Below are 23,373 nucleotides of genomic sequence, written 5' to 3'. Positions count from 1 at the left end.
AAAGTCATCTGGTTCAGTTTGTTAGGTACAACGTGTGCAGTAGAAGTCTTCCACTGCATATCCATGCTGTGTTTTCATTTGGGTCGGTGACAGATGCTTCACAGGAATCCTTAATCAGTAACCATGTTTTAACTGACCCAGACTGATTAGGATTCTCTTGTGAATGTATCCCAAAGTACATGGCTTTGTATCAGAGGGAGCTGTCTGTGCACAGAGTATGATGACTTTGTCCCTATTAGGTGCTGGTCTGCGTACATTTTGTGCGCCCTCCCCAGAATAGTTGAGGTTAGGATTTAGGGAGGGAGGGTGAACTGATCCTAGATCTGTGTTTTCATTGCGCAGAACAAAGCTGATAATATCAATCAAACGAAGGAAAACAAAAAATCGCCCGGCAAATGGTTAGTTACATAATCATTAGGCTGCCTAAGTAATCTCTATTATGCGTCAAGGAATATTGACGAAGCCCCTTTAAATGTGTCTTGTTTTCAAGACTCTCAAACAAAGATGGGCGTGGCGCGATACTCATTTTCCCTGCACCCATTGGATGTCATCAGCCATGGACTCTCATTGGTTCATTTCTGAGAAGGTGGGTTTAGTTTACGAGGAAAGTGCGTCCATTGTGGCTCTGAACGAGAGCAGCGGATGACACAAAACCAATGCACTTTCTCCCCAAAATGGCGTCAATAGGGAGCCAGTTTTTCTCTGAGCGCTGTGTGGCTCGCAGAGCCTCCGCGGGCGGGCAGCTGCGAGGGGCAGGCAGTCACATGATTCGCGCAGAGCCAAGCTGCCCAATTCCAATATGGTGGCCAGCTTGGCAGACCTACGGTTCTTGTTGATGATATTGTTGCTCTGCGGGAGGATCGGGGACGGCGCCTGCAGCCAGGAAGCCCCGCGCGTTCTGGGGTTGCGACTGGAGGACCCAGAAGGCCGGGTGTATATGAAGGAGAGGATAATCTCTGCGCCGCAAGGGGCCAGTTTCAAGCTCCGGCTGTTCGGCTCGGATCTGAATGGTACCTGGCCGTGGGTGGCGTTCGCTGGGGCTAGACTGGGGGAGGCCGGGGCGGTGGGGGATGCAGCCGACCCGTGTGGGCAGGAGACCCGCCGTGACACCTCCGCCTTCCAGGTCACCGGGGAGGTCACGGCAGACGAGGAGTACAGCGGGCTGATAGAGGTAAAGGTGCGGGACAAGAGCATTATGTCTCTCACTGCAGGGGATGATGCCAACCCGACCTACCACCTGTGTGTGCTGAAGAGCGGGAGTTGGGTGTCAGTAGGACTGGACAGGCTGCGGATCAACAACGAAAATGGTCTCCCAGCGGACTACATCCCTCCGTGGGGTGTGGCGGTGCTGATTGTGCTGCTGATCCTGGTGTGTGGGGTGCTGAGGACCGTGAACCTCAGCCTGCTGTGGCTGGACCCTCTGGAGCTCTATGTCCTGCACAGCTGCGGCTCTGAGGAAGACAAACGGGCCGCCAAGCGCCTCGAGCCCATCCGGAGAAGGGGCAACTTCCTGGTGGGTCCCTAGTGTACACACACACACACACAATTAAACACCAGGATTTGGGGGGGTCTCCAACTTTCACCAGTCCTGTAGAGCCAGGGTTGCATGCAGGCTTTTGTTCCATCCCAGCACTAACGCGCCTGTTTCAGACAATCAGCTCGTGTCTAGATTGGAACAAAAGCCTGCACACCCACCCAGTAGCTCTCCAGGACTGGAGACCCCTGCACTACCCTCAAGAATATTCAGATGTATGACATCTCTCTGGCTCCACAGTATCTAACTCCACATCTCTCCACTCTCGGTTCTAGGTGTGTTCCCTGCTTTTCCTGTGCGCTCTGGGCCATTCGGTTCTAGGTGTGCTGCTCTACCGGGCCCTGGGTTCCATAGCACCCGCCGTCTTCACCAGCGGGTTCCTCATCTTCCTGGTGTCAGAGCTGGTTCCACATATAGTGTGTTCCGGCTACGGCTTCCAGCTGGCCCCAGGCCTCACCTGGCTGGCACAGGTCTGTATGGAGACGTTTTTAAAAAGCCAGGGTTGTGTTCATTAGGCACCAACCAGAAGAAAACGGACGGGGAGGGACGACCTTTTTGTTTTCCATTTGAAGACCTTTTCTGTTGCATGCCCCAATGCAGTGGTTCTCCTACCTTTCCTTGGGGACCCCTACCCGTTACATGTGTTTTATCAGTTCCAGACTTAGCACGCCCGATTCAACTTGTCAACTCAATCGAGCCTTTGGTCGTGTTCCTCCGCTCAGACGTGGCTGACGTGTGCCGGATCTCACAACTCCTGGATAGGTATTTTACGCATCAGCTAACCACATCATGTGTTATAGCAATCTAGTGCCCGACGGCACAGTCAGTGACGTGGCACTCAACCGTTGGTTCGTGCGTGCAATGTCTGAGCAGGGGAACGCGTCTCTTGACTAGGTGACCGAGGTGTGCTACTTCAGGGCTACAACAAAATTGCGAAAGGTCCGGGGATCCCTGAGGAGAGGTGTGAGAACCACGGCCCTAATGAACACAACCTATGTTTCCTTTAGCATCCGGTGGGACGGCTGTCTTCTAGGACCCTTTATCATACTTTTCCTTAATACAATATAATTGAACAGGCTCCTCCTTTCTCTAACTACCAGGTGTGTATGGTGCTGACGTGCCCACTGTCGTGCCCACTGGGCCTGGTGCTGGATCTGGCACTGAGACGTGACATCAGCACCTGCGGCGTGAGGGAGAGGGCCATGGAGATGATACGGACCAATGTCAACGACCCCTACAGGTACCTGACACGCACACACACACATACAGATGACCGTGTGTTGCGTTCATGGGTGGCACACACTGCCCTATGAATGGGGTGGCCAACGGGCGCAGGCTTTTGTTCCAGCCTAGCATTAACCTGATCAGGTTGGTGAGTGCTGGGCTGTAACAAAAGCTTTTACTCTCCTAGCTCTCTAGCACTGTAGTTATCCTTCCTCTGTCTAGGGTTTTTGAGCGTTTGTAAAGTTCATTGAAGACGCTATATATGATATACATGTAATCCATCCATTGTTGTTGTGATTCCATTGCAGTGAATTTGTGAAGGAGGAGTTTAGCCGTGGTGCACTGCGCAGTAAGACAGTGGAGGACATCCTGACTCCGCTCAAGGACTGTTTCATGCTGTCTTCCACCGCTGTGCTGGACTTCTCCACCATGTCAGAGATCATGCAGAGTGGATACACGCGTGTCCCAATCTACGAAGAGGAGAGGTGGGGAGATCTGACACGCACTTAAAGGGCCACACCCCAATGACTGGTTCTATGAATGGACAAAGCTATCGATCACGTGACACCATTCATTCTTATGTGAAGACTCAAGAGCGCATTGAAGCCAAATGAAGTCGGTTAAGATGGAGTCTCATGAAGACATAATATGCACAGTTTATACCTTCTTCTGTGTGCAATTTAAAAATAATCGGTTCAAGGTCTTACATCTGGCCTATCATGGGCAATAATTGGTGCCATTGGTAAAAAATATGTATTTCCACAGATTGACCACGAAGATTGCCATTTTTCCATTCACTCTAATGGGGGATCCCGTTTACTGCTTAAACGCGGACGGCCTTGAACTTCCGTGTTTTCAATGGGGGGCGGGGGGGGCAGTCATTCTCCCCTGACGCACACACACATGCATACACACACTAACAGGTATCTAATGTCATTTACCCAGGTCCAACATCGTGGAGATACTGTACGTGAAGGACCTGGCTCTGGTCGACCCTGATGACTGTACTCCCATGACAACGATCACCAAGTTCTACAACCACCCTCTGCACTTTGTCTTCAACGACACCAAACTGGACGCCATGCTGGAGGAGTTCAAGAAAGGTGAGACTGTGCATGCTTGCGTGCACTCGCACGTGTGGTGATAGTTTTACAAAGATGGCCAATAAAGTCAAGTCATTTCTTTAATGTCACCTACATAGGCCTGCCTTGTGGACAGCCAAAGTTGTGATCCGCTTATGAATTCACCTTTGATGGGCCCAGCTCTCCTGACCTTTTACCCCTCTCTCCAGGAAACTCAGCCCTGGCCATCGTTCAAAAGGTGAACAACGAGGGGGAGGGAGACCCCTTTTATGAGGTTCTGGGATTGGTCACCTTGGAGGACGTCATCGAGGAGATCATCAAATCAGAGATCCTAGATGAGTCTGACGGATACAGTAAGACAAATAGATTTTGTGTGTGAGAATTAAGAGAATGTAAGAGTGTGTGTATGGGAATGAATGAGATACAGAGAGCGTTTGTGTAATGGGTTACTGGGTAAGAGGACAGCATGTTGTATTTAGTATGATTGCTAGAATTTTCTTCTGTCTTCCTACAATTTATATCTCTCCTGCCCTCTCTGTCCTCCTGTTCTAACCCCTCTCCCTTCCTCCTGTCCCCTAACCCCTCCCTCCTGTCCCCTAACCCCTCTCCCTCCACCCTGTCTCTCTGTAGTCGACATGAAGGTGAAGCGTCCTCTGGCCCCTCTGGAGATTTCCCTGGAGCCTCGCAGCGTCCACGAAGAATTCTCTCTGTTCAAACTTCCCGAGGGCGAACCCAAGATCCGCACCTCGCCCCAGCTACTGCTGGCCACACACCGCTTCCTGTCCAGAGGTGAGGGTGGGAGTACGTGTGTGTCCATGCGTTAGAAAGACTCCTATTAAAATGAGTAAATGAAACGCACAGAGACACCCACACTTCTCATGTATCCAGCCTCTTATGACCCTAACCTTCCCACTCAGTCAGTGGTTTACCAGGACAGTGACAGTTTAACGCCCAGTGGCGCAACTTTCACTGGGGACGGGTTTAGTCCTACTCGGTTTTATCATTGGAATGTGATACAAAACAAGGCAACAGTGTGCTTTAGGACCATGCGGACACCTCCAAACGGTCGGGTACGCTGTTTGGAGTGTTGATCCGACCGGATAAAAAAATTATTAAATAATGTCCTCCCTTTTCTAAAACCAAAGTTGCGCCCCTGTTAATACCACTAGTAATGATTATATCACTGAAATAGAAGTCAATGAAAGCACAAGCTAAATACTCAGTGGAAAATATGCAGGAATGGATATTCAACAGGCATTGTTAATCTGTGTGTGTTGTAGACTTTGGATGTGGGTCTCTGTTTGACATTTCTGTCCTCTCCAGCTGCTTGACATGGAGCCGTCTTAAGCCCATAAGGTTTCGGACTTAAAACAGAACAGAATGTAGAACACAATAGAATAGACTAGCTAGTTACATAGCTTGTCTTTTCTAATTACAATTGAGTGTACTTTTGATCAGTGATGAAACCATAGGCCAGGGATCGCCAAACCTGCTCCTGGATAGTTGCGAGGTGTACAGGCTTTTGCTCCAGCCCTACACAAATGTATTGGATAACGAAAGCAACACAGACCTGAGTATTTGGCAACACGCTTGTGCAAAGCAATGACAATGTGTGTTTCTTGGAAAGGTCCTAAGAAGATGTGTGTGTGTGTGTGTGTCCTCTCCTGTAACTGTGTGTGTTTCCCCACAGAGGTAGAACACTTCAGTCCAGCCCGTGTGTCAGAGAAGGTGTTGTTCCACCTGCTGCGTCACCCCAGTGTCAACCAGGAAGTCCACTTTGACCCCTCCAACCGCCTGAGCCCAGACCACTACCTTTACACACGCAACCACCCCGTAGACTACTTCATACTGCTACTACAGGTCTGTGTATGCGTGTGTTACTACAGATGTGTTTTGTGTGTTGGCACATGCATGTGTTTTACTTGAACTGACTCGCTGTAGGGCCGTGTGGAGGTGGAGATCGGTAAAGAGGGCTTGAAGTTTGAGAACGGAGCATTCACATACTACGGTGTGTCTGCACTCAGAGCGCCAACCTCAGGTAAGCCACAGAACTGCAGGACACACAAATACCTCACTACCATTACCTGGGTCGAGCTCATTATTATTATTTTTATTTAATCTTTATTCGTACAGGTTTTTCTCATTGAGATAAAATCTATTTTTGAAGCGAGACCTGGTTCAACAGCAGCAGGGGGAACAAAGTTTCAGAGAAAAAACTACTTGCATACACGAACACAACATTGAACAAAACTATAGACACGCGTACAGTACAACAATTACATATTATGTAAAGAAACAGCTGGCCTAAAGACAATTACACTCTTCTATGATATTTAAATTGACCAAGCGTGTTTAAATTCCACCAACGTGACTAGATCATCACATTTTAAAATGTTCAGGAGAGAATTCCAGGACCACGGTGTTAAGTAACTAACACTATTTCTACCATGACCTGTTCTAATGTTTGGTACTGTTAGAAGCAAATCAGAATGGGACCGTCATTGTTATTTATTTACTGACCTGACTAAAAAAGAACAGATAAAATGGCATTTTACCCAATATGGCCTTATAAATCAGTGTATACCAGTGTTTAAGCCTACGCAAGGTCAATGACGACCAGCCAAAGGTGCTGTAGAGATCACAATGATGTGTTAGACGTTTTTGATTGGTAATGAACCTTCCTGGCCTCCAGAGAAAAAACAATCCTTATGCCAGTAATAAAAACCTATTCTCAGCTTGAGCTTCCTTATCAAGTTCTCCACGTGAACAGTGAAGCTCAGCTTTCATCCACCCACACTCCTAAATATTTGTACACTTTAACTTGCTCTATAGCATGTCCATCCAATGTAGCAATGACATGATTAGTAGCATGGCTGGCATTTGAAAATACCATGCATTTTGTTTTACCCAAATTCATAACCAGCTTCAAATCATACAGATTCTGTTGTATGGCGTTAAATGCTCTTTGGTCATTTTCAAAAGCTAAAGATGAACTGCTACAACTTGAATAAAGAAGAGTATCGTCTGCATAAAAATGAACATCCGCTGTTTCAATATGATCCCCAATGTTGTTGACATATAAAATGAACAACAGTGGGCCCAAAATAGAACCTTGCGGAACAACTCAGATTTACAACCATCCACCATTACACATTGTGTACGATTTGATTGGTTTATAAACTACTTATCTAGAGCATGACCAGTAATTCCACAACATTTTAACCAACACAGCATGGTCCACGGTGTCAAAAGCCTTCGACAAATCAATAAAGACAGACACACACTGTAACTTCTTGTCAAGAGCACAGTGGATGTCATCTAAAACCTTCAATGTTGCTGAAACAGTGCTGTGGCCAGACCTAAAATCTGATTGCATTCTATTTAAGATGTCGTTTTCATGGAGGTAAGGCTTCCGCTGCCTACTAACTAAGGACTCCAGTACCTTAGAAAGTACAGACACGTTCGATATGGGTCGATAGTTGTCTAGTAGCGAAGGATCTCCACCTTACAGGCGAGGCCGTACAAAAGCAGATTTCAGTAACTTCAGGATTTCCTTAACATCAAGCGTGAGGTTAAAAATAAGTGTTAAAGGGGGAGCAATGATGTCTGCGGCTAGGTGTAGGAGGCGGGGGTCTAGTTCATCAGGGCTAGGCGATATCTTTCTATTAATTTCTTTCAGGGCTTTACGTACTTCTGAAACAGAGATGGATGAGAAGGAAAACCTGGCGAAGGAGTGCACAGGGGTGTCGGATAAATTCAAAGGGGGCTCATTTAGACCTGTAACCTTTTCAAATGAACTGCCTGCATCTAGAAAATTTTGATTTTAAGGCTTTCAGAATAGAGGTTCTCTCAGTTACAATCTGTGTCTACCAACAATTGCTTGGGAAGCTGTGTATCTTTTATGCACTCCAAACCTTTCACTACTTGCAAAAAATTTGGAGGGATTATTTAAATTATCCGATGTAGATTTAAGGTAGTGGTCTGCTTTCAGTTTTCGGGTCATAGCCACACCCAGATTTCAAAGACGTTTAAAAGCCATCCAATCATCCGACCCTCTTGCTTTAGCCCACAGCATTTTGTTCCCTTATGATTTAAGTTCATCAGTAAACCAAGGCTTCTCTCTGCCCTTAATTCTGATTTTATTTTTAAATGGGCACCCCTATTGCATACATCCTGGAATGCGTTGTGGAAGTAAGAAAAGGCTAATTCGACATCGGGGATTAATTCTATTCTATTCCATTCAATGCTAAATACATCATGTAAAAAAAATATTTAAAAAAACTTGAATATCAAACTGCTTCCAGTTTCTTATCGTAACGACACGTGGAGATCGCTTAGGAATTGTACCATCTTTTACACAGGCAATAAATAGCACAGTGATCACTAATGTCATTTGCAAAAATACCAGAAGCATTAAAACGATGAGGAGTATTGGTTAAGATCAAATCAATGAAAGAGGATTTCAGAGGATACTTTATATTCAACCTAGTTAGTGTTGACAATCTGAGTGAGATTGTAGGTATTGCATATAATTTTGTATTTGTATGTATTAGGGATCCCCATTAGCTGCTGCCAAGGCAGTAGCTACTCTTCATGGGATCCAAACATATTAAAGCACTTACATTACATATAAAACGAAAGATAAAACAGTACATCATATAACATTATTACACTACTACATATCTACAATACAAAATGTTTAATACCTCCATACAACAATATCACAATATCACATTTCATATCCCAGATTACAGTAAGTTTATGCAGTACATTTCTTATCAAAGAATTCACGTGTTCAATTAACTCAGAAAATAAAAACGTCAAATTTTTTATTTGTGTGCCCCTTTAAGATAACTTGGCTCTAACCTGTGAAAAAGCCACTAAAACCAAATTAAATAGGCCACTCACAATAAATCAGACAAAGCATTAAAAACACTAACACACATTCATAATGTAAGGTAAAAACAAACAATTTGCCAGGACTTATTTAATGTGGGAGCTCCCGTAACATACATACTGTAGTGGACTTCCTTCAGTCCTGGAAGAAAAAAATCCTACTCAAAACACATCAGATAATAGTGTTCCATTAAGTGGAAAAGACACCTATGGTAAACAATCAGAGAGCCCCTTTCCGGTAATCTTATCATTTTAACCTGTTGAATTAATGTAGTAAAAATGTAAAACCTCTAGGACCTACAGTTGGTGCTGTCAGCAGCTCAATATTAAAACATTCACTTGAAATACTTGACACTGTTCCACGTAATGGAAACAAATGATCGTTTAAAATGACATTACCTTCCTGCTCCAATTCACTGCTGTTACCCAAACTATAAAACCGAGCAACAATAATCAGAAACTGTCAAATAACATTTCTCATACTTCTGCTCCAAATGTCCCAATGCTCCCCTTACAGCCCGCTCGCTTTCAACCGCAGCGAATCTATTTTTCAATCGCACGGCTCAATAATTTAACCTAGTATTGAAACCTCAGCTTCTTCAAATATGGCATTATTAGTGCTCTCCAAAAAAAAACACTAATAACATATACCACTCACATCCTGTCAACACTCATTAAGTTAACATCAATCCTTTGTCACTGTCAGTCATCGTAAGGTTTAGAAAATAAAATAAACCTAAACACGATTATTCTCTCCTTACTAGAAGGCAGTGTTTACGTTGTGGTCTATCCCAACAATACTAATCTATATTTGTAATACCAACCCCTGCTTCACACTTATTAAACGTCTATGATTTTTAAGATTAACCTGTAATGCGCCAAATGCATAAAATACATCAGCCAATTCTTAAGGAAAAGACACATTTCGATGGGCACATCTTCGATCCATTGCTGTTGTAGCCTTGTTTTATCACGATCACTGCTCTATCGCAATTGCCTATCCGCTATTATTAGAATGCATTAGATTTAGGTAACCGTCCCTTCTGATTAGGCTACGGCTACTAAAACCAACACGTGCAATTGTTGACATTCAGTTCATGATTCAGTGATTCAAATACGACTCCATTCTCAGTAGGCAACACAAAAAAATGACTACCCCGAAATAGCCCCTCTATTCATGTTGAATAAATTAGCCTTTCAAATTGATCTGAACAAGCTGCTCAAACGTTCAGTTTACGTCTTATAGCAGCCAGTGATCGTTTTATCTAAGAAAAACATGGCAATAGTTGAATTGCAATCAGAAACCCAGATTTGAGTCAGTAAGATAGAACCTATGCCTATTGAAATGACAAGTAAATCCCACAAATAACCCAATTTTATAACGCTGTGTAGTCTTAACATCTGGCACACAATAACGACACAATTACCAGAAAATAGCCTTAAAGTTCATCCAACTGTTTCTTTGCAAATATTTCACATGCGCACAGGGAAATAAATTAGCAGGCAATGAGTTGAATCGACATTCATTGATTTGGAAACGGATCTGACGAGTTTAATAAAAACGGATTCGCTTTTCTCGTGCGACATAATGAAATTCCTTTATTACATCACCTTGGCACCGTAATGAAAACCTCATTTGTATCAACATTTTTTTTTAAATTAGTCTTTCCATCAAATCTAAAATCAAAAGTCTACATTCCATGTTAAATGCCCCTAACTCTTACTGCTGAAAAAATATGTTCAAGTTGTATGGGGTATTTTATTTAAATGTATTACCAGGACGGAGAAAATCCCATAAGCGTTTATGGTTTCATTGGTTAGGGTACAGAATCCATGTATAACATAGGAAATCTTAGGTACTCACGTTAACCATTCCATGTGCGTTTTCAACGACCCCATCGCCATAATCCCAGCGGAACCCAAGAACTTTCGTTTCCTGGACGCTGCCCGGCCGGTCATGGGAATAATGCTCCACACGTATCATCAACGGTTCTCTAGACTTCCAGAAATTATATACTTGCCGCTACTGTTCTAAAATAGCATTCCGTGCTCAATACCACCCCGTGATATTCTATGATGGGCAGTGATGGACGGAACTCCAAGATAATGCTACATATCGAAACTTATTATCCAAATTTTAAATCTGTTTATTATACAGATTTCTATATCTCATTATCCAAACTTCAAATGAACACTTATTTCCACACTCTCACAACTCTCATATCACACTCACGAACATAGGACACACAGGGGAATGAGACAGACGAGGAAAAACCGGGTAGCGCTGTTTATAGATTTCAAACCCTGTCTATATGAACAGGGAAACCCATACCATTATCAAAATATTGCCTAATTAGTGGTCCCAAAACAGGGTGTTGTAACTACACTAGGATATTGCCTACTGTGGAATAGATTCTCTTATGTCTATCCAAATCTACCTACAGAGTAACCACTAACAATGTAACACGGTCCCAAAAATCCAATCCAAGTACCAGAAATATCAAAAAACTCACAATAACATCTAACAATAGTAAAGGCATACCGGTTTACCTCATTTGTCAAAACATTCCATGTTATAATTTGAACTTCACCAAGCCAGATGACCTCGTAAGGCGTCACCTGCGCTCTAGTCCCTCGTTCAATGAGCTTCACCAAGGCGAGTTCTCTCGCAAGTCCACTCGCGCTCTAGTTCCTCGCTCTACACATTACCCTCACCAGTCCTACAGTGATCAACCCAGTACCACGGATCTGGACTTTTGGTTTCCCTGCAACTGGCTAATTTAACAATCATGTCCAAGGATAACTCATTTAAGGACACTCTTATCAGCTCAACTCAGTCCTGCTAGTTACCTCAGCTGTGACCCTCTTAAGGAAGACCTCGCTCTGAGCATAACCTCAACAGGGGCTTCTTATTTTGATATTTTAGATATTTTATATTTTCATCACTTATTGATAGATTGTCTAAGCCTACCTCTGTCAGTACTATTTTTCGGTATCTGGCGTCCACCCGCGTCCACTTCCTCTCAGATCTTAGGCGGGTCCAGCTGCTCTTAGGCGGGTCCAGCTGCTCTATCATAAGTGTGGTTTCCCTGAGATCCCAATATCGCAACCCCTGTGCACAGTTTACACAGATCTTCAGAAGCGGTCAACAGGTGAAGTTGCAGATCTTCTCCTCGTTGCCAGAAATGTAGTGAAAATGAATGTATACTGAGAGAGATTTTGTCATTTCTTCGAACAGTCATCTTTATTTAACATCGTATTTAATTATTGCAATAATGAAGCTGGTCGACCACACATTCCGTAGTGTGTGTTGCCGCAGCTTAACTTTTTAATGAAAAAAAACAGATCTTATCAAGGAGACCCAAAAATGCTTAGACATGGCTGGTTAACAAATCCTGGTTTGGATCACCCATCAAGACAAACTCAGAATTCGAAAATACTACCCAGAGAGCCAGCAGTAGCAGATGGAGGTCTATAACAACAAGATACAACAGTATTTAAAGATGAGTCGAGGTTTAGGTCCATGGACAAATATTCAAATTGCTTAGTTTTAATAACAGAAGTCAGAACGACCGCTGTGAACTTGTCTTTTACGTACACAGCAACACCACCACCCTTAGATTTACCATCTGCATGAAAAACATTGTAACCATTTATGCCAATATTTATGTCTGTAAATATATATTTTCAGAAAGCATAAATACGTCAGGGACGGCAGTTTTAATCCATATATTCGCAAAATCAAGCTTCGGCAGAATACCTCTTACATTCATACGCGGAGACTTCAGGCCACTCTGACTGCTTAATTCGGCAGGGGTACAAATGTCAGGACCTGGGTTAGACTGCACATTTCCAGACAGTAGAAGCAGCAAGATGATGGCAAGTCTAGCTCTGGGGTTACAACATTTGGATTTACAGACAGCACTTGAACGACAATCCACATTATTTAACGTCACATATTTCATTAGGGGTCTCGACGGAATAAAAAAATCATAAACGTTTCACAATGGAAAACAATAATGAGTGGGGTTTTTTCCGTTTCATGCCTAATGAACACAGCCCTCTGATGTATCACACCACAACATTCGCTAGCTAGTGCTTTTATCTTGAGTTCCAGGCTACCAGTGTCATTTACATGTTGTATTCTGTTGTTTTTGTTATTTGATTACATAATGCAAAGTTAGTGTCATCATTTGATGCTGTATTTCAATGTGGTGGCACAGTTTGACAGGGAAGCAGAACATGAGCTGACACGGGTGTTGTGTCCCTTGAGATTCCTGTGAACTTCAGTGCAACACCGTCGTTAGTGTGCGTGCACGTTTGTTTTATGCACTTGTATGTGTGTCCAGTGCACCAGTCTCCAGTGTCGACCCAGCGTCATTCTCCCAGGGATCCGTTTGAGTTGGGAGATGCCACCAGCTCGTCCAGCTACTGTCCTGACTACACCGTCCGTGCCCTCACTGACCTGCAGCTCATACGGGTGAGGGTGTGTCTGTGTTAGAATCTGTGTTAGAATCTGTGTGTGAGGGTGTGTGTGTGTGTGTGTGTGTGTGTGTGTGTGTGTGTGTGTGTGTGTGTGTGTGTGTGTGTGTGTGTGTGTGTGTGTGTGTGTGTGTGTGTGTGTGTGTGTGTGTGTGTGTGTGTGTGTGTCAGACTCACAGTGCCCTCCCTCTGCCAGGTGACTCGCATGCAGTACCTGAATGCTTTGATGGCGTCACGTGTTGGCCAGAGCCCGGACCCTTCTGAAATCAAGATCCTTCCCAACAGTCAGACCAAGCTGATCAACGAGAGGAACATCACCACGCAAGGTAGGTCACATACACATACAATTGAAGTCGGAAGTTTACATACACCTTAGCCAAATACATTTAAACTCAGTTTTTCACAATTCCTGACATTTAATCCTTGTACAAATTCCCTGTTTTAGGTCAGTTATGATCACCACTTTTTATTTTAAGAATGTGAAATGTCAGAATAATAGTAGAGAGAATAATTTATTTCAGCTTTTTATTTCTTTCATCACATTCCCAGTGGGTCAGAAGTTTACATACACTCAATTAGTATTTGGTAGCATTGCCTTTAAATTGTTTAATTTGGGTCAAACGTTTTGGGTAGCCTTCCACAAGCTTCCCACAATAAGTTGGGTGAATTTTGGCCCATTAATCCTGACAGAGCTGGTGTAACTGAGTCAGGTTTGTAGGCCTCCTTGCTCGCACACACTTTTTCAGTTCTGCCCACACATTTCTATAGGATTGAGGTCAGGCCTTTTTAATGGCCACTCCAATACCTTGACTTTGTTGTTCTTAAGCCATTTTGCCACAACTTTGGAGATATACTTGGGGTCATTGTCCATTTGGAAGACCCATTTTGCGGCCAAGCTTTAACTTCCTGACTGATGTCTTGAGATGTTGCTTCAATATATCCACAAAATGTTCCATCCTCATGATGCCATCTATTTTGTGAAGTGCACCAGTCCCTCCTGCAGCAAAGCACCCCCAAAACATGATGCTGCCACCCCTGTGCTTCACGGTTGGGATGGTGTTCTTCGGCTTGCAAGCATCCCCCTTTTTCCCACAAACATAACGATGGTCATTATGGCCAAACAGTTCCATTTTTGTTTCATCAGACCAGAGGACATTTCTCCAAAAAGTATGATCTTTGTCCCCATGTGCAGTTGCAAACCGTAGTCTGGCTTTTTTATGGCGGTTTTGGAGCAGTGGCTTCTTCCTTGCTGAGCGGCCTTTCAGGTTATGTCGATATACGACTCGTTTTACTGTGGATATAGATACTTTTGTACCTGTTTCCTCCAGCATCTTCACAAAGTCCTTTGCTGTTGTTCTGGGATTGATTTGCACTTTTCGCACAAAAGTACGTTCATTACTAGGAGACAGAACGCGTCTCCTTCCTGAGCGGTATGACGACTGCGTGGTCCCATGGTGTTTATACTTGCGTAATAATGTTTGTACCGATGAACGTGGTACCTTCAGGCATTTGGAATTTGCTTCCAAGTATGAACCAGATTTGTGGAGGTCTACAATTCTTTTTCTGTGGTCTTGTCTGATTTCTTTTGATTTTCTCATGATGTCAAGCAAAGAGGCACTGAAATACATCCACAGGTACACCTCCAACTGACTCAAATGATATCAATTTAGAAGCTTCTAAAGCCATGACATAATTTTCTGGAATTTTCCAAGCTGTTTAAAGGCACAGTCAACTTAGTTGTTGTAAACTTCTGACCGACTGGAAGTGACACAGTGAATTATAAGTGAAATAATCTGTCTGTAAACAATTGTTGGGAAAATGACTTGTGTCATGCACAAAGTAGATGTCCTAACCGAGTTGCCAAAACTATAGTTTGTTAACAAGAAATTTGTGGAGTGGTTGAAAAACGAGTTTTAATGACTCCAACCTAAGTGTATGTAAACTTCCGACTTCAACTGTACATAGGCACATACTGTACACCACACACACACACCTTCCCAGACCCCCATATACTAACACCATGGGCTAGAACGATGACATAATTGAAGTATGATAATATTTGTTGTTACGTATCTCATGTATAACCTTTACTGTGTACTCTCTTTGGGTGAACTAAGACTTCTCTTTCTTTCTTCTCTTCCTTTTCTCCCCTGTCCTCTGGCCACTCCCCTGTCCTTTCCTCTGGCCACTCCCCTGTCCTGTCCTCTGGCCACTCCCCTGTCCTGTCCTCTGGCCACTCCCCTGTCCTGTCCTCTGGCCACTCCCCTGTCCTTCCTCTGGCCACTCCAGAGTTCCCTGTAAACTTTTCTTTCTTTGACAACATTGACAACTACTGTTAGTGTTTTCTGTGTGCATGAGGTAAGAGTCATGAGCTGTGTTCGAATACTCATACTAACCGTACTATTTGAGACGGAAATTGAGTATGTAGTATGCTTGTAGGTCATAGTATGGATAAAGTTAGCATGCCAAAAGTTCCTGGATGTCGTACTAAATTTGCCAAAATACGAAGGATACAAGCAGTAGACACTATTTCTGTGCTTTTAGGGCCCATAATGCAATTCTTCAGAAAATGGGCGTGGCTTCACGTTTTCAGATTTGAAGAAAATGGCGGAGAGTGGTTACAAATTCATTGCTTTAATTATGACGAATGTTATAATGTAATAAAGAAATTACTTTTCAAATAAGTTACGTTACACGTTATGTTGGCTGACAATTTGCTATCCTGACAAACCGCGTAGAATTACAGCAGTATGTACCGGTATGTTAGCTAGTTACCTAACGTTAGTTGGCTAATACATCAAACTTGCCAGGCAGTATAACTATATGCTAACTAACTGCCCAATGTTTATTGACTTGATTATTCACGTCATTCTTAGCTTAGTGTGTTCTCAATGGACATTGTTAATTCAGGCTATCGACTCAGATTTCAGAGTGTGCCAGAGTGCAAAATAATTGGTGAATTTACAAATGCTCCAACACCTGTTGAATTTGGGCGGTGTCAGTAAATCTTGCCAAAAAAAAGAGTAATTAAATTGTTGCCAGCAGCGCAGTTAGTCACCAATGATCTGGATAACATGAAAACAGCCTAACCAGCTCTGCTAGGGCGAGTAAAATGGGCAGAGTGAGGTGTTCTCTCATTTGTGTCTGGAAGTAGCTAGCCAACGTCTGCCAGTTAGCTTGGGTGCTTGACTGCCGTTGTAAGGTCAGAACGCTCGGATCAACCCTACTCCTCCTTCGAACTGACAATCTGACAATGCTCTGAATTTACGAACTGAGTGCTCTCTGGCACTCCAGATTGAATTTACAAACACACCCGAAATCATAAAATGTCTAGCTATTCATTTGTTATGCTAACAAGCTAGCAGAGGTTGCATAGCAACAGCATCAACTTCCGGTAGACAGGCGAAGCGCTGGGTATGCTCAACTGAAATGATACCGTTCATTTACAGTACACTAAAATGAACTAATAATCTATAGTATATCTGTATACATCTGGCCCTTCTTTAAGGATGTAGTATACAGAATGTTAGTATAGGTATTCGAACACAGCTATGGTCTTCTCAGTAGCATGATATCAATAGCGCTCATACATACATACATACATACATACATACATACATACATACATACATACATACATACATACTGAAAGGTTACCAAGGCATTGAGAGAGAGAATAAAACAGTCTAGTCATTTTCTTTGCAGTTAGTCACAAACCACCTGAATCATTAAGGGCTTTATTCAGACTTGAGATCCACACACTACACCTGAATGTTCACGGAAGTCTCCCATTGACATCAATTAATGGTTTATGGGAAAGTTAAGCGTGCCCGATTTCAAGTCTGAATACGGCCTTAAGGAAGGTTTGTCTCTTTGGCAGATCCTTCTCAGACACTAGAATAACCCTTGCTGAGTGGAACCTTCTCAGATGGAAGTGGTTCTTTAGAATTAGACTTTTTCCTCTCAATACTTAGTGCCCTTTTATTTGTATCACACAGATAGTGAGATATAATCATGAGATTACAAGCCTTGGTTTCTCAAATGACTGCCTCGCCTGGTTCACCAACTACTTCTCAGATGGAGTTCAGTGTGTCAAATCGGAGGGCCTGTTGTCCGGACCTCTGGCAGTCTCTATGGGGGTGCCACAGGGTTCAATTCTCAGGCCTGCTCTTTTCTCTGTATATATCAATGATGTTGCTTTTGCTGCGGGTGATTCCCTGATCCACCTCTACGCAGACGACACCATTCTGTATACATCTGGCCCTTCTTTGGACACTGTGTTAACAAACCTCCAAACGAGCTTCAATGCCATACAACACTCCTTCCCAGGCCTCCAACTGCTCTTAAATGCTAGTAAAACTAAATGCACTGCCCCCACCTTCCCGCCCGACTAGCATCACTACTCTGGACGGTTCTGACTTAGAGTATGTGGACAACTACAAATACCTAGGTGTCTGGCTAGACTGTAAACTCTCCTTCCAGACTCATATTAAGCCTCTCCAATCCAAAATGAAATCTAGAATCGGCTTCCTATTTCACAACACAGCCTCCTTCACTCACGCTGCCAAACATACCCTCGTAAAACTGACTTTCCCACCCGATTTTCGACTTCGGTGATGTCATTTACAAAATAGCCTCCAACACTCTACTCAGCAAACTGGATGCAGTCTATCACAGTGCCATACGTTTTGTCACCAAAGCCCCATATACCACCCACCATTGCGACCTGTACGCTCTCGTCGGCTGGCCCGCGCTACATATTCATCGCCAAACCCACTGGCTCCAGGTCATCTATAAGTCTTTGCTAGGTAAAGCTCCACCTTATCTCAGCTCACTGGTTACCATAGCAACACCCACCCGCAGCACGCGCTCCAGCAGGTATATCTCACTGGTCATCCCCCAAAGCCAATTCCTCCTTTGGCCGCCTTTCCTTCCAGTTCTCTGCTGCCAATGACTGGAACGAATTTCAAAAATTGCTGAAGTTGGAGACTTATATCTCCCTCACTAACTTTAAGCATCAGCTATCTGAGCAGCTCACAGATCGCTGCAGCTGTACACAGCCTATCTGTAAATAGCCCATCCAACTACCTACCTCATCCCCATATTGTTTTTATTTACTTTTTTTTGCTCTTTTGTACACCAGTATTTCTACTTGCACATCATCATCTGCACATCTATCACTCCAGTGTTAATTTGCTACATTGTAATTACTTCACTACTATGACCTATTTATTGCCTTACCTCCTTACTCCATTTGCACACACTGTATATAGATTTTTCTATTGTGTTATTGACTGTACTTTTGTTTATCCCACGTGTAACTCTGTTGTTTTTTTGTCGCACTGCTTTGCTTTATCTTGGCCAGGTCGCAGTTGTAAATGAGAACTTGTTCTCAACTGGCCTACCTGGTGAAATAAAATAAAACAAAAACAATCAGGTCCAGGTGAATGAGAGTGCTTGGAAAGCCCATTTGTTTCCTCATACTCTCTCTTGTCCCATATTTCTGTCCTTTTCTGCCTGCCCTATCTCATCCCTCTCTACTGGGTATGTATGTCGCTATTTTCCCACTCTTCTCCTTCATCTGCTGTGTATACAGTACACCCACAGGAGGTAAAGACTAAATGCATTGTGACTTCATAGTGGGCTGGATTGTGATTTGTTTCACCGGTGCCATTGTGGAAGTCATAACGGGTGGCATTGTGATGTCATTGTGTGATGTCATCTCCGCACTCACACCCTCCTCCTCTCTCTCATTGGCTGGGTTCTACAGGTGGCAGTAAATCCCAGGAGAGTTCCACAGAAGAGGAGGCTCATGGGTAATGCAGTTTTCTCCCTCAGAACTACGTGTGTTACTCAGACGACCAACCGACAGTCACATGAGGCTGTTTTTAGGAGTAGACTTAATGTGTTTATCAGTGAATCACTTATCTCTGAAATGCAGTGATTGAACCTGGCTAGTGTGAGCGTGTGTGGCGCTGTTGCACTATCCTCAGTCGTACTTCTCATTCATTATATGTTTCGCATTGAATCAGCCATGGCAATTGTGCGTGTGTATGCATACCTGTGTGTGTGTCTCTCCTCCCTGTTGTAAATTCAGCCTCCTTTCCTAAACGTTACATTGCCTGTTCCTTCATTTATTATCAGTGTGCCAAAGCGACTCACCTTAACCTCCTGTGGGTGTACGTGTGTGCGTGGATTGTCAAAACTCCGTCCATCCAAGCATTAGACGGAGGGTGGTTTAAAAAAAAACAAAAAAACAGTTGATTTGCACAAAAGTGTGGTGATTTGCTTTAGTAGTTCAATTATACGTCCATTTTTTATTTTATACACTCCCACATTTCAGATGCATACATATTTGTATGTAGAGCCAAATATTGCTTGTTTTTGTTGTTTATACCATTCAATGCAGTACTTATTGATGCCTAATGAAGGCCTGTATTTTTTCTTTAGTTAAAGTGATAGATCGCCCAACATTTAATAAATATCTATTTGAACATTTTCGTATTTTAACGTTTTCGGTGAACTATCCCTTTAAGAGAGCTGATTCGATGCCCATTCCTTTGCACAGTCAGACGTTTAGCTTTAGGTCTGAGCTGTGATGAGAGAGGCAGATTACCCTGACCCAATCTGCTTTCATGCATTCCTTTTGTGTGGCCAACAAGATTCATGAAGTTGCCGTAGTGTGTGTGTTTGTGTCATATCTAAAGCACCTTGTTGATTTTCTCATCCTTGATAGCCCAGTAGGTTGACTTCCATTAACATTCCACATCACTTCTGTGTCCAGGTGTGGGAGTGTGTGTCTGTTGTTTGGCTGGCCGTGTGTGTGCGACTGACCATGTGTGTAACTCTTAGCGCTTGTCCGTCAGTATTTAGTCTTACAGACTCCTTCAGGAAACTCAATTTCCCATGTTGCAGCGTACCTACCCATGTGTGCAGGGAACACATCTGTTACCCACTGTAGAGACTGGAAACCTAGAGAACGGCCTGGTCCAGAATCAACCCCTTGGGCCTTCCACTAATGCCTTCCCCTGGCCCATAGCCTTCTACCCTTTTCTTGTAGGCCCTAGTTATTGAATTAATGTTGGTTGATCTAAAGAAAAGGTGCTGGCTCCACCTAGCCTTTATGTCAGGCCTAGGGGACCTTTCACCATGACGTGTCCACCTATCTGATTAATTCCAATCTGCAAATATCAAAGAGAGAGGGGGTCTTTGGAGTGGATCAGAGTGCACAGTGCAGACCATAGCAAAATGTTTTGCAATGGAATATTAAAAACAAGCATTTCTTATTGGACAGGTTCGGGTAGGCCAACCCTGTTTCAGTTGTGTTCTTCTGTTTGGTGACTAATGAACATGACACAGTGTTTCCCAGCGGCCATGTTAGGGGTCGGCCATCTTGTTTGCCTCAGTCCTTCCCCACCCTTATGCGGGACGGTCTCGTTTTTGTTTATCTACTTTAACAATAAAAAAAAAAATCATCAGCAATCTACACACAATGACAAATCAAACTTTTTTTTTGTGCTAATTTATTCAAATCAAAAAACAGTACCTTATTTACATAACTATTCAGACCCTTTGCTATGAGACTCGAAATTGAGCTCAGGTGCATCCTGTTTCCATTCATCATCCTTGAGCTGTTTCTACAACTTCATTGGAGTCCACCTGTGGTAAATTCAATTGATTGGACATGATTTGGAAAGGCACACACCTGTCTATATAAGGTCCCAGAGTTGACAGTGCATGTCAGAGCAAAAACCATGCCATGAGGTCGAAGGAATTGTCCGTAGAGCTTCAAGACAGGATTGTGTCGAGGCACAGTTCTGAGGCAGGGTACCAACACATTTCTGCAGCATTGACGGTCCCCAAGAACACCGTGGACTCCATTCTTAAATGGAAGAAGTTTGGAACCACCAAGACTCTTCCTAGAGCTGGCCGTCCGTCCAAATTGAGCAGGAGAGAAGGGCCATGGTCAGGGAGGTGAGCTAGAACCTGCTGGTCACTCTGACAGCGCTAAAGATTTCCTCTGTGGAGATGGGAGAACCTTCCAGAATGATAACCATCTTTGCCTCACTCCACCAATCAGGCCTTTATGGTAGAGTGGCCAGACGGAAGCCACTCCTCAGTGGCAGGGACTGGGAGACTAGTCAGGATCGATGTAAGATGAACAGAGCAAAGTACAGAGAGCTCCTTGATGAAAACCTGCTCCAGAGTGCTCAGGACCTCACACTGGGGGTGAAGGTTCACCTTCCAACAGGACAATGGCCCTAAGCACACGGCCAAGACAATGCAGGAGTGGCTTCGGGACAGGTCTCAACGTCCTTGAATGACCCAGCCAGAACCCGGACTTGAACCCCATCAAACATCTCTGGGGAGACCTGAAAATAGCTGTGCAGCAATGCTCCCCATCCAACCTGACAGAACTTGAGAGGATCTGCAGAGAAGAATGGGAGAAACTCCCAAAATAGAAGCTTGTAGTGTCATACCCAAGAAGACTCGATGTAATCACTGCCAAAGGTGCTTCAACAAAGTACTGAGTAAAGGGTCTGAATACTTATGTAAATATATATATATATATTTTTTTTTATAAATTAGCAAAAATGTCTAATCACTCTTTGCTTTGTCATTATGGAGTATTGTGTGTAGATTGAGGGGGGGGGGGGAATAAAAGTCAAGGGGTCTGAATACTTTCCTAAGGCACTGTAATTACGTACATATGCTAATTAAGTGATTCACCGTTTGATTCAAAGTTGAGCTGTTTTAACAATATTATTTTGTTGTATCAAGTCCATTCATATTGTATCAAAGACTGAATGTATATTGTAAAAAAGGTCATCATTACTTGTGCTACTTATACTGATCTGGATAATTATTTTGTTTGTTGATGATGTAGAGAACTGTATATTATATACATACTTATAGAAAGAATATGAATCAAGGATGTAGATTTTAAGCTTGTAGTTTTAATCTGTTTTCAGGTACATATGTATAATACTGTTACCATGACGATAAAGGCCAGACCAGGTCTACCTTCTCTCCAGGTTTTGATTGTATAGATTCTTTCCCAATTTTTCTCTGGAATGCTGAGTTGTGGCTGCAGGGAACATTGCATTGAAATCTTTCAATATCTGCTGTTTCTTAGTAATAAACCCAGACCTGGTATACATCTGTCTTTCAATTTATTTTTGTATTTTTTTTACCCTGATTTCAGAAGAGGCTGGTGGGAGGAGCTATATGAGGATGGGCTCATTGTAAATGCTGGGAGGGAATCAATGGAACGGAGTCAAATATATGGAAATCACACGTTTGATAATGTCCTCCTCTCACCAGCCTCCTTTACCTGATTTGTTTCTTAGTTAGAAAGCAGCTTTACTCCCCTCATTTCGGGTTTAGGTGGCGAGAAGTGGGGGGGTAGGAGTGTCTGGAGAGCAGTGTTCATGATGAGGAGAGAAGGAAAAATGACAACAGAAGAGAGGAAAGAGGATCAGAGTAAAGGAGAGTCTGAAATTATTTGTATTTATTTACCTCTGGTACAAGCTGGTGGCTTTTTTTTCAATCATTTGCATGTCTTTGCGAGTGACGTGTCAAGGGCTGAGTCTGCAACTCTTTTCTCCCCTCTTCTCACACCCCTGCTGCTCTGTAGGATCAATGAAGAGCAAGCCAGTGGAGTAGATATTGGTGGGCCCAGGATAGCGCTTCCCAGGTCCTGCATGGAGATTATTTTTATTTCTTCCCTGCAGCTCAGTGTGGGAGATGGGCTGGGGGGCCTGATGACCAGTCAGTACCGGTAGTGCTTGGGGCTGGGGCGCAGAGAACAAAACCAGGTGCTGTTTCCATTCACTGGTGTTTGTGCCTTGAAAAATATAAGTAGAGGGCTCGTACACATATCCAAACCATCCAAAACAATCAATGAACGTCATCAAATATCATTAACCGAGACTACAGTAGGCTATATAATGTTGCAAACGATTGAGCAGAGCCTGTTGGTTTTATGTTCTACCTGTTCTACCGGGGTGGCAGGTAGCCTAGTGGTAAGAGCGTTGGGCCAGTAACCGAAAGGTATCCCTGAGCTGACAAGGTCAAAATCTATTGTTCTGACTGCCTGAACAAGGCAGTTAACCCACTGTTCCCCGGTGGGCCATCATTGTAAATCAGAATTTG

The 23,373-nt window shown here is 43.5% G+C and overlaps 1 protein-coding gene across 1 annotated transcript; it reads left to right on the top strand.

The window, feature by feature from the left end:
- Nucleotides 1-796: 796 nt before the first annotated feature.
- On the top strand, nt 797-20,693 carry LOC120021510 (metal transporter CNNM3-like). The gene is made up of 12 exons (XM_038965298.1): nt 797-1,513; nt 1,810-2,004; nt 2,635-2,774; nt 3,067-3,243; nt 3,704-3,861; nt 4,050-4,193; nt 4,471-4,629; nt 5,531-5,700; nt 5,782-5,878; nt 13,086-13,216; nt 13,415-13,544; nt 18,989-20,693. The coding sequence occupies exons 1-12, from the start codon at nt 800-802 to the stop codon at nt 19,036-19,038; spliced, it is 2,265 nt and encodes a 754-aa protein (XP_038821226.1). The 5' UTR covers nt 797-799; the 3' UTR covers nt 19,039-20,693.
- The last annotated feature ends 2,680 nt before the right edge of the window (nt 20,694-23,373 follow it).

Source organism: Salvelinus namaycush, chromosome 26, assembly GCF_016432855.1.
Source record: "Salvelinus namaycush isolate Seneca chromosome 26, SaNama_1.0, whole genome shotgun sequence".
Taxonomy (NCBI): domain Eukaryota; kingdom Metazoa; phylum Chordata; class Actinopteri; order Salmoniformes; family Salmonidae; genus Salvelinus; species Salvelinus namaycush.
The sequence above is the reverse complement of the archived record's forward strand: the minus strand, read 5'-3'. Positions and strand labels throughout refer to the sequence as shown.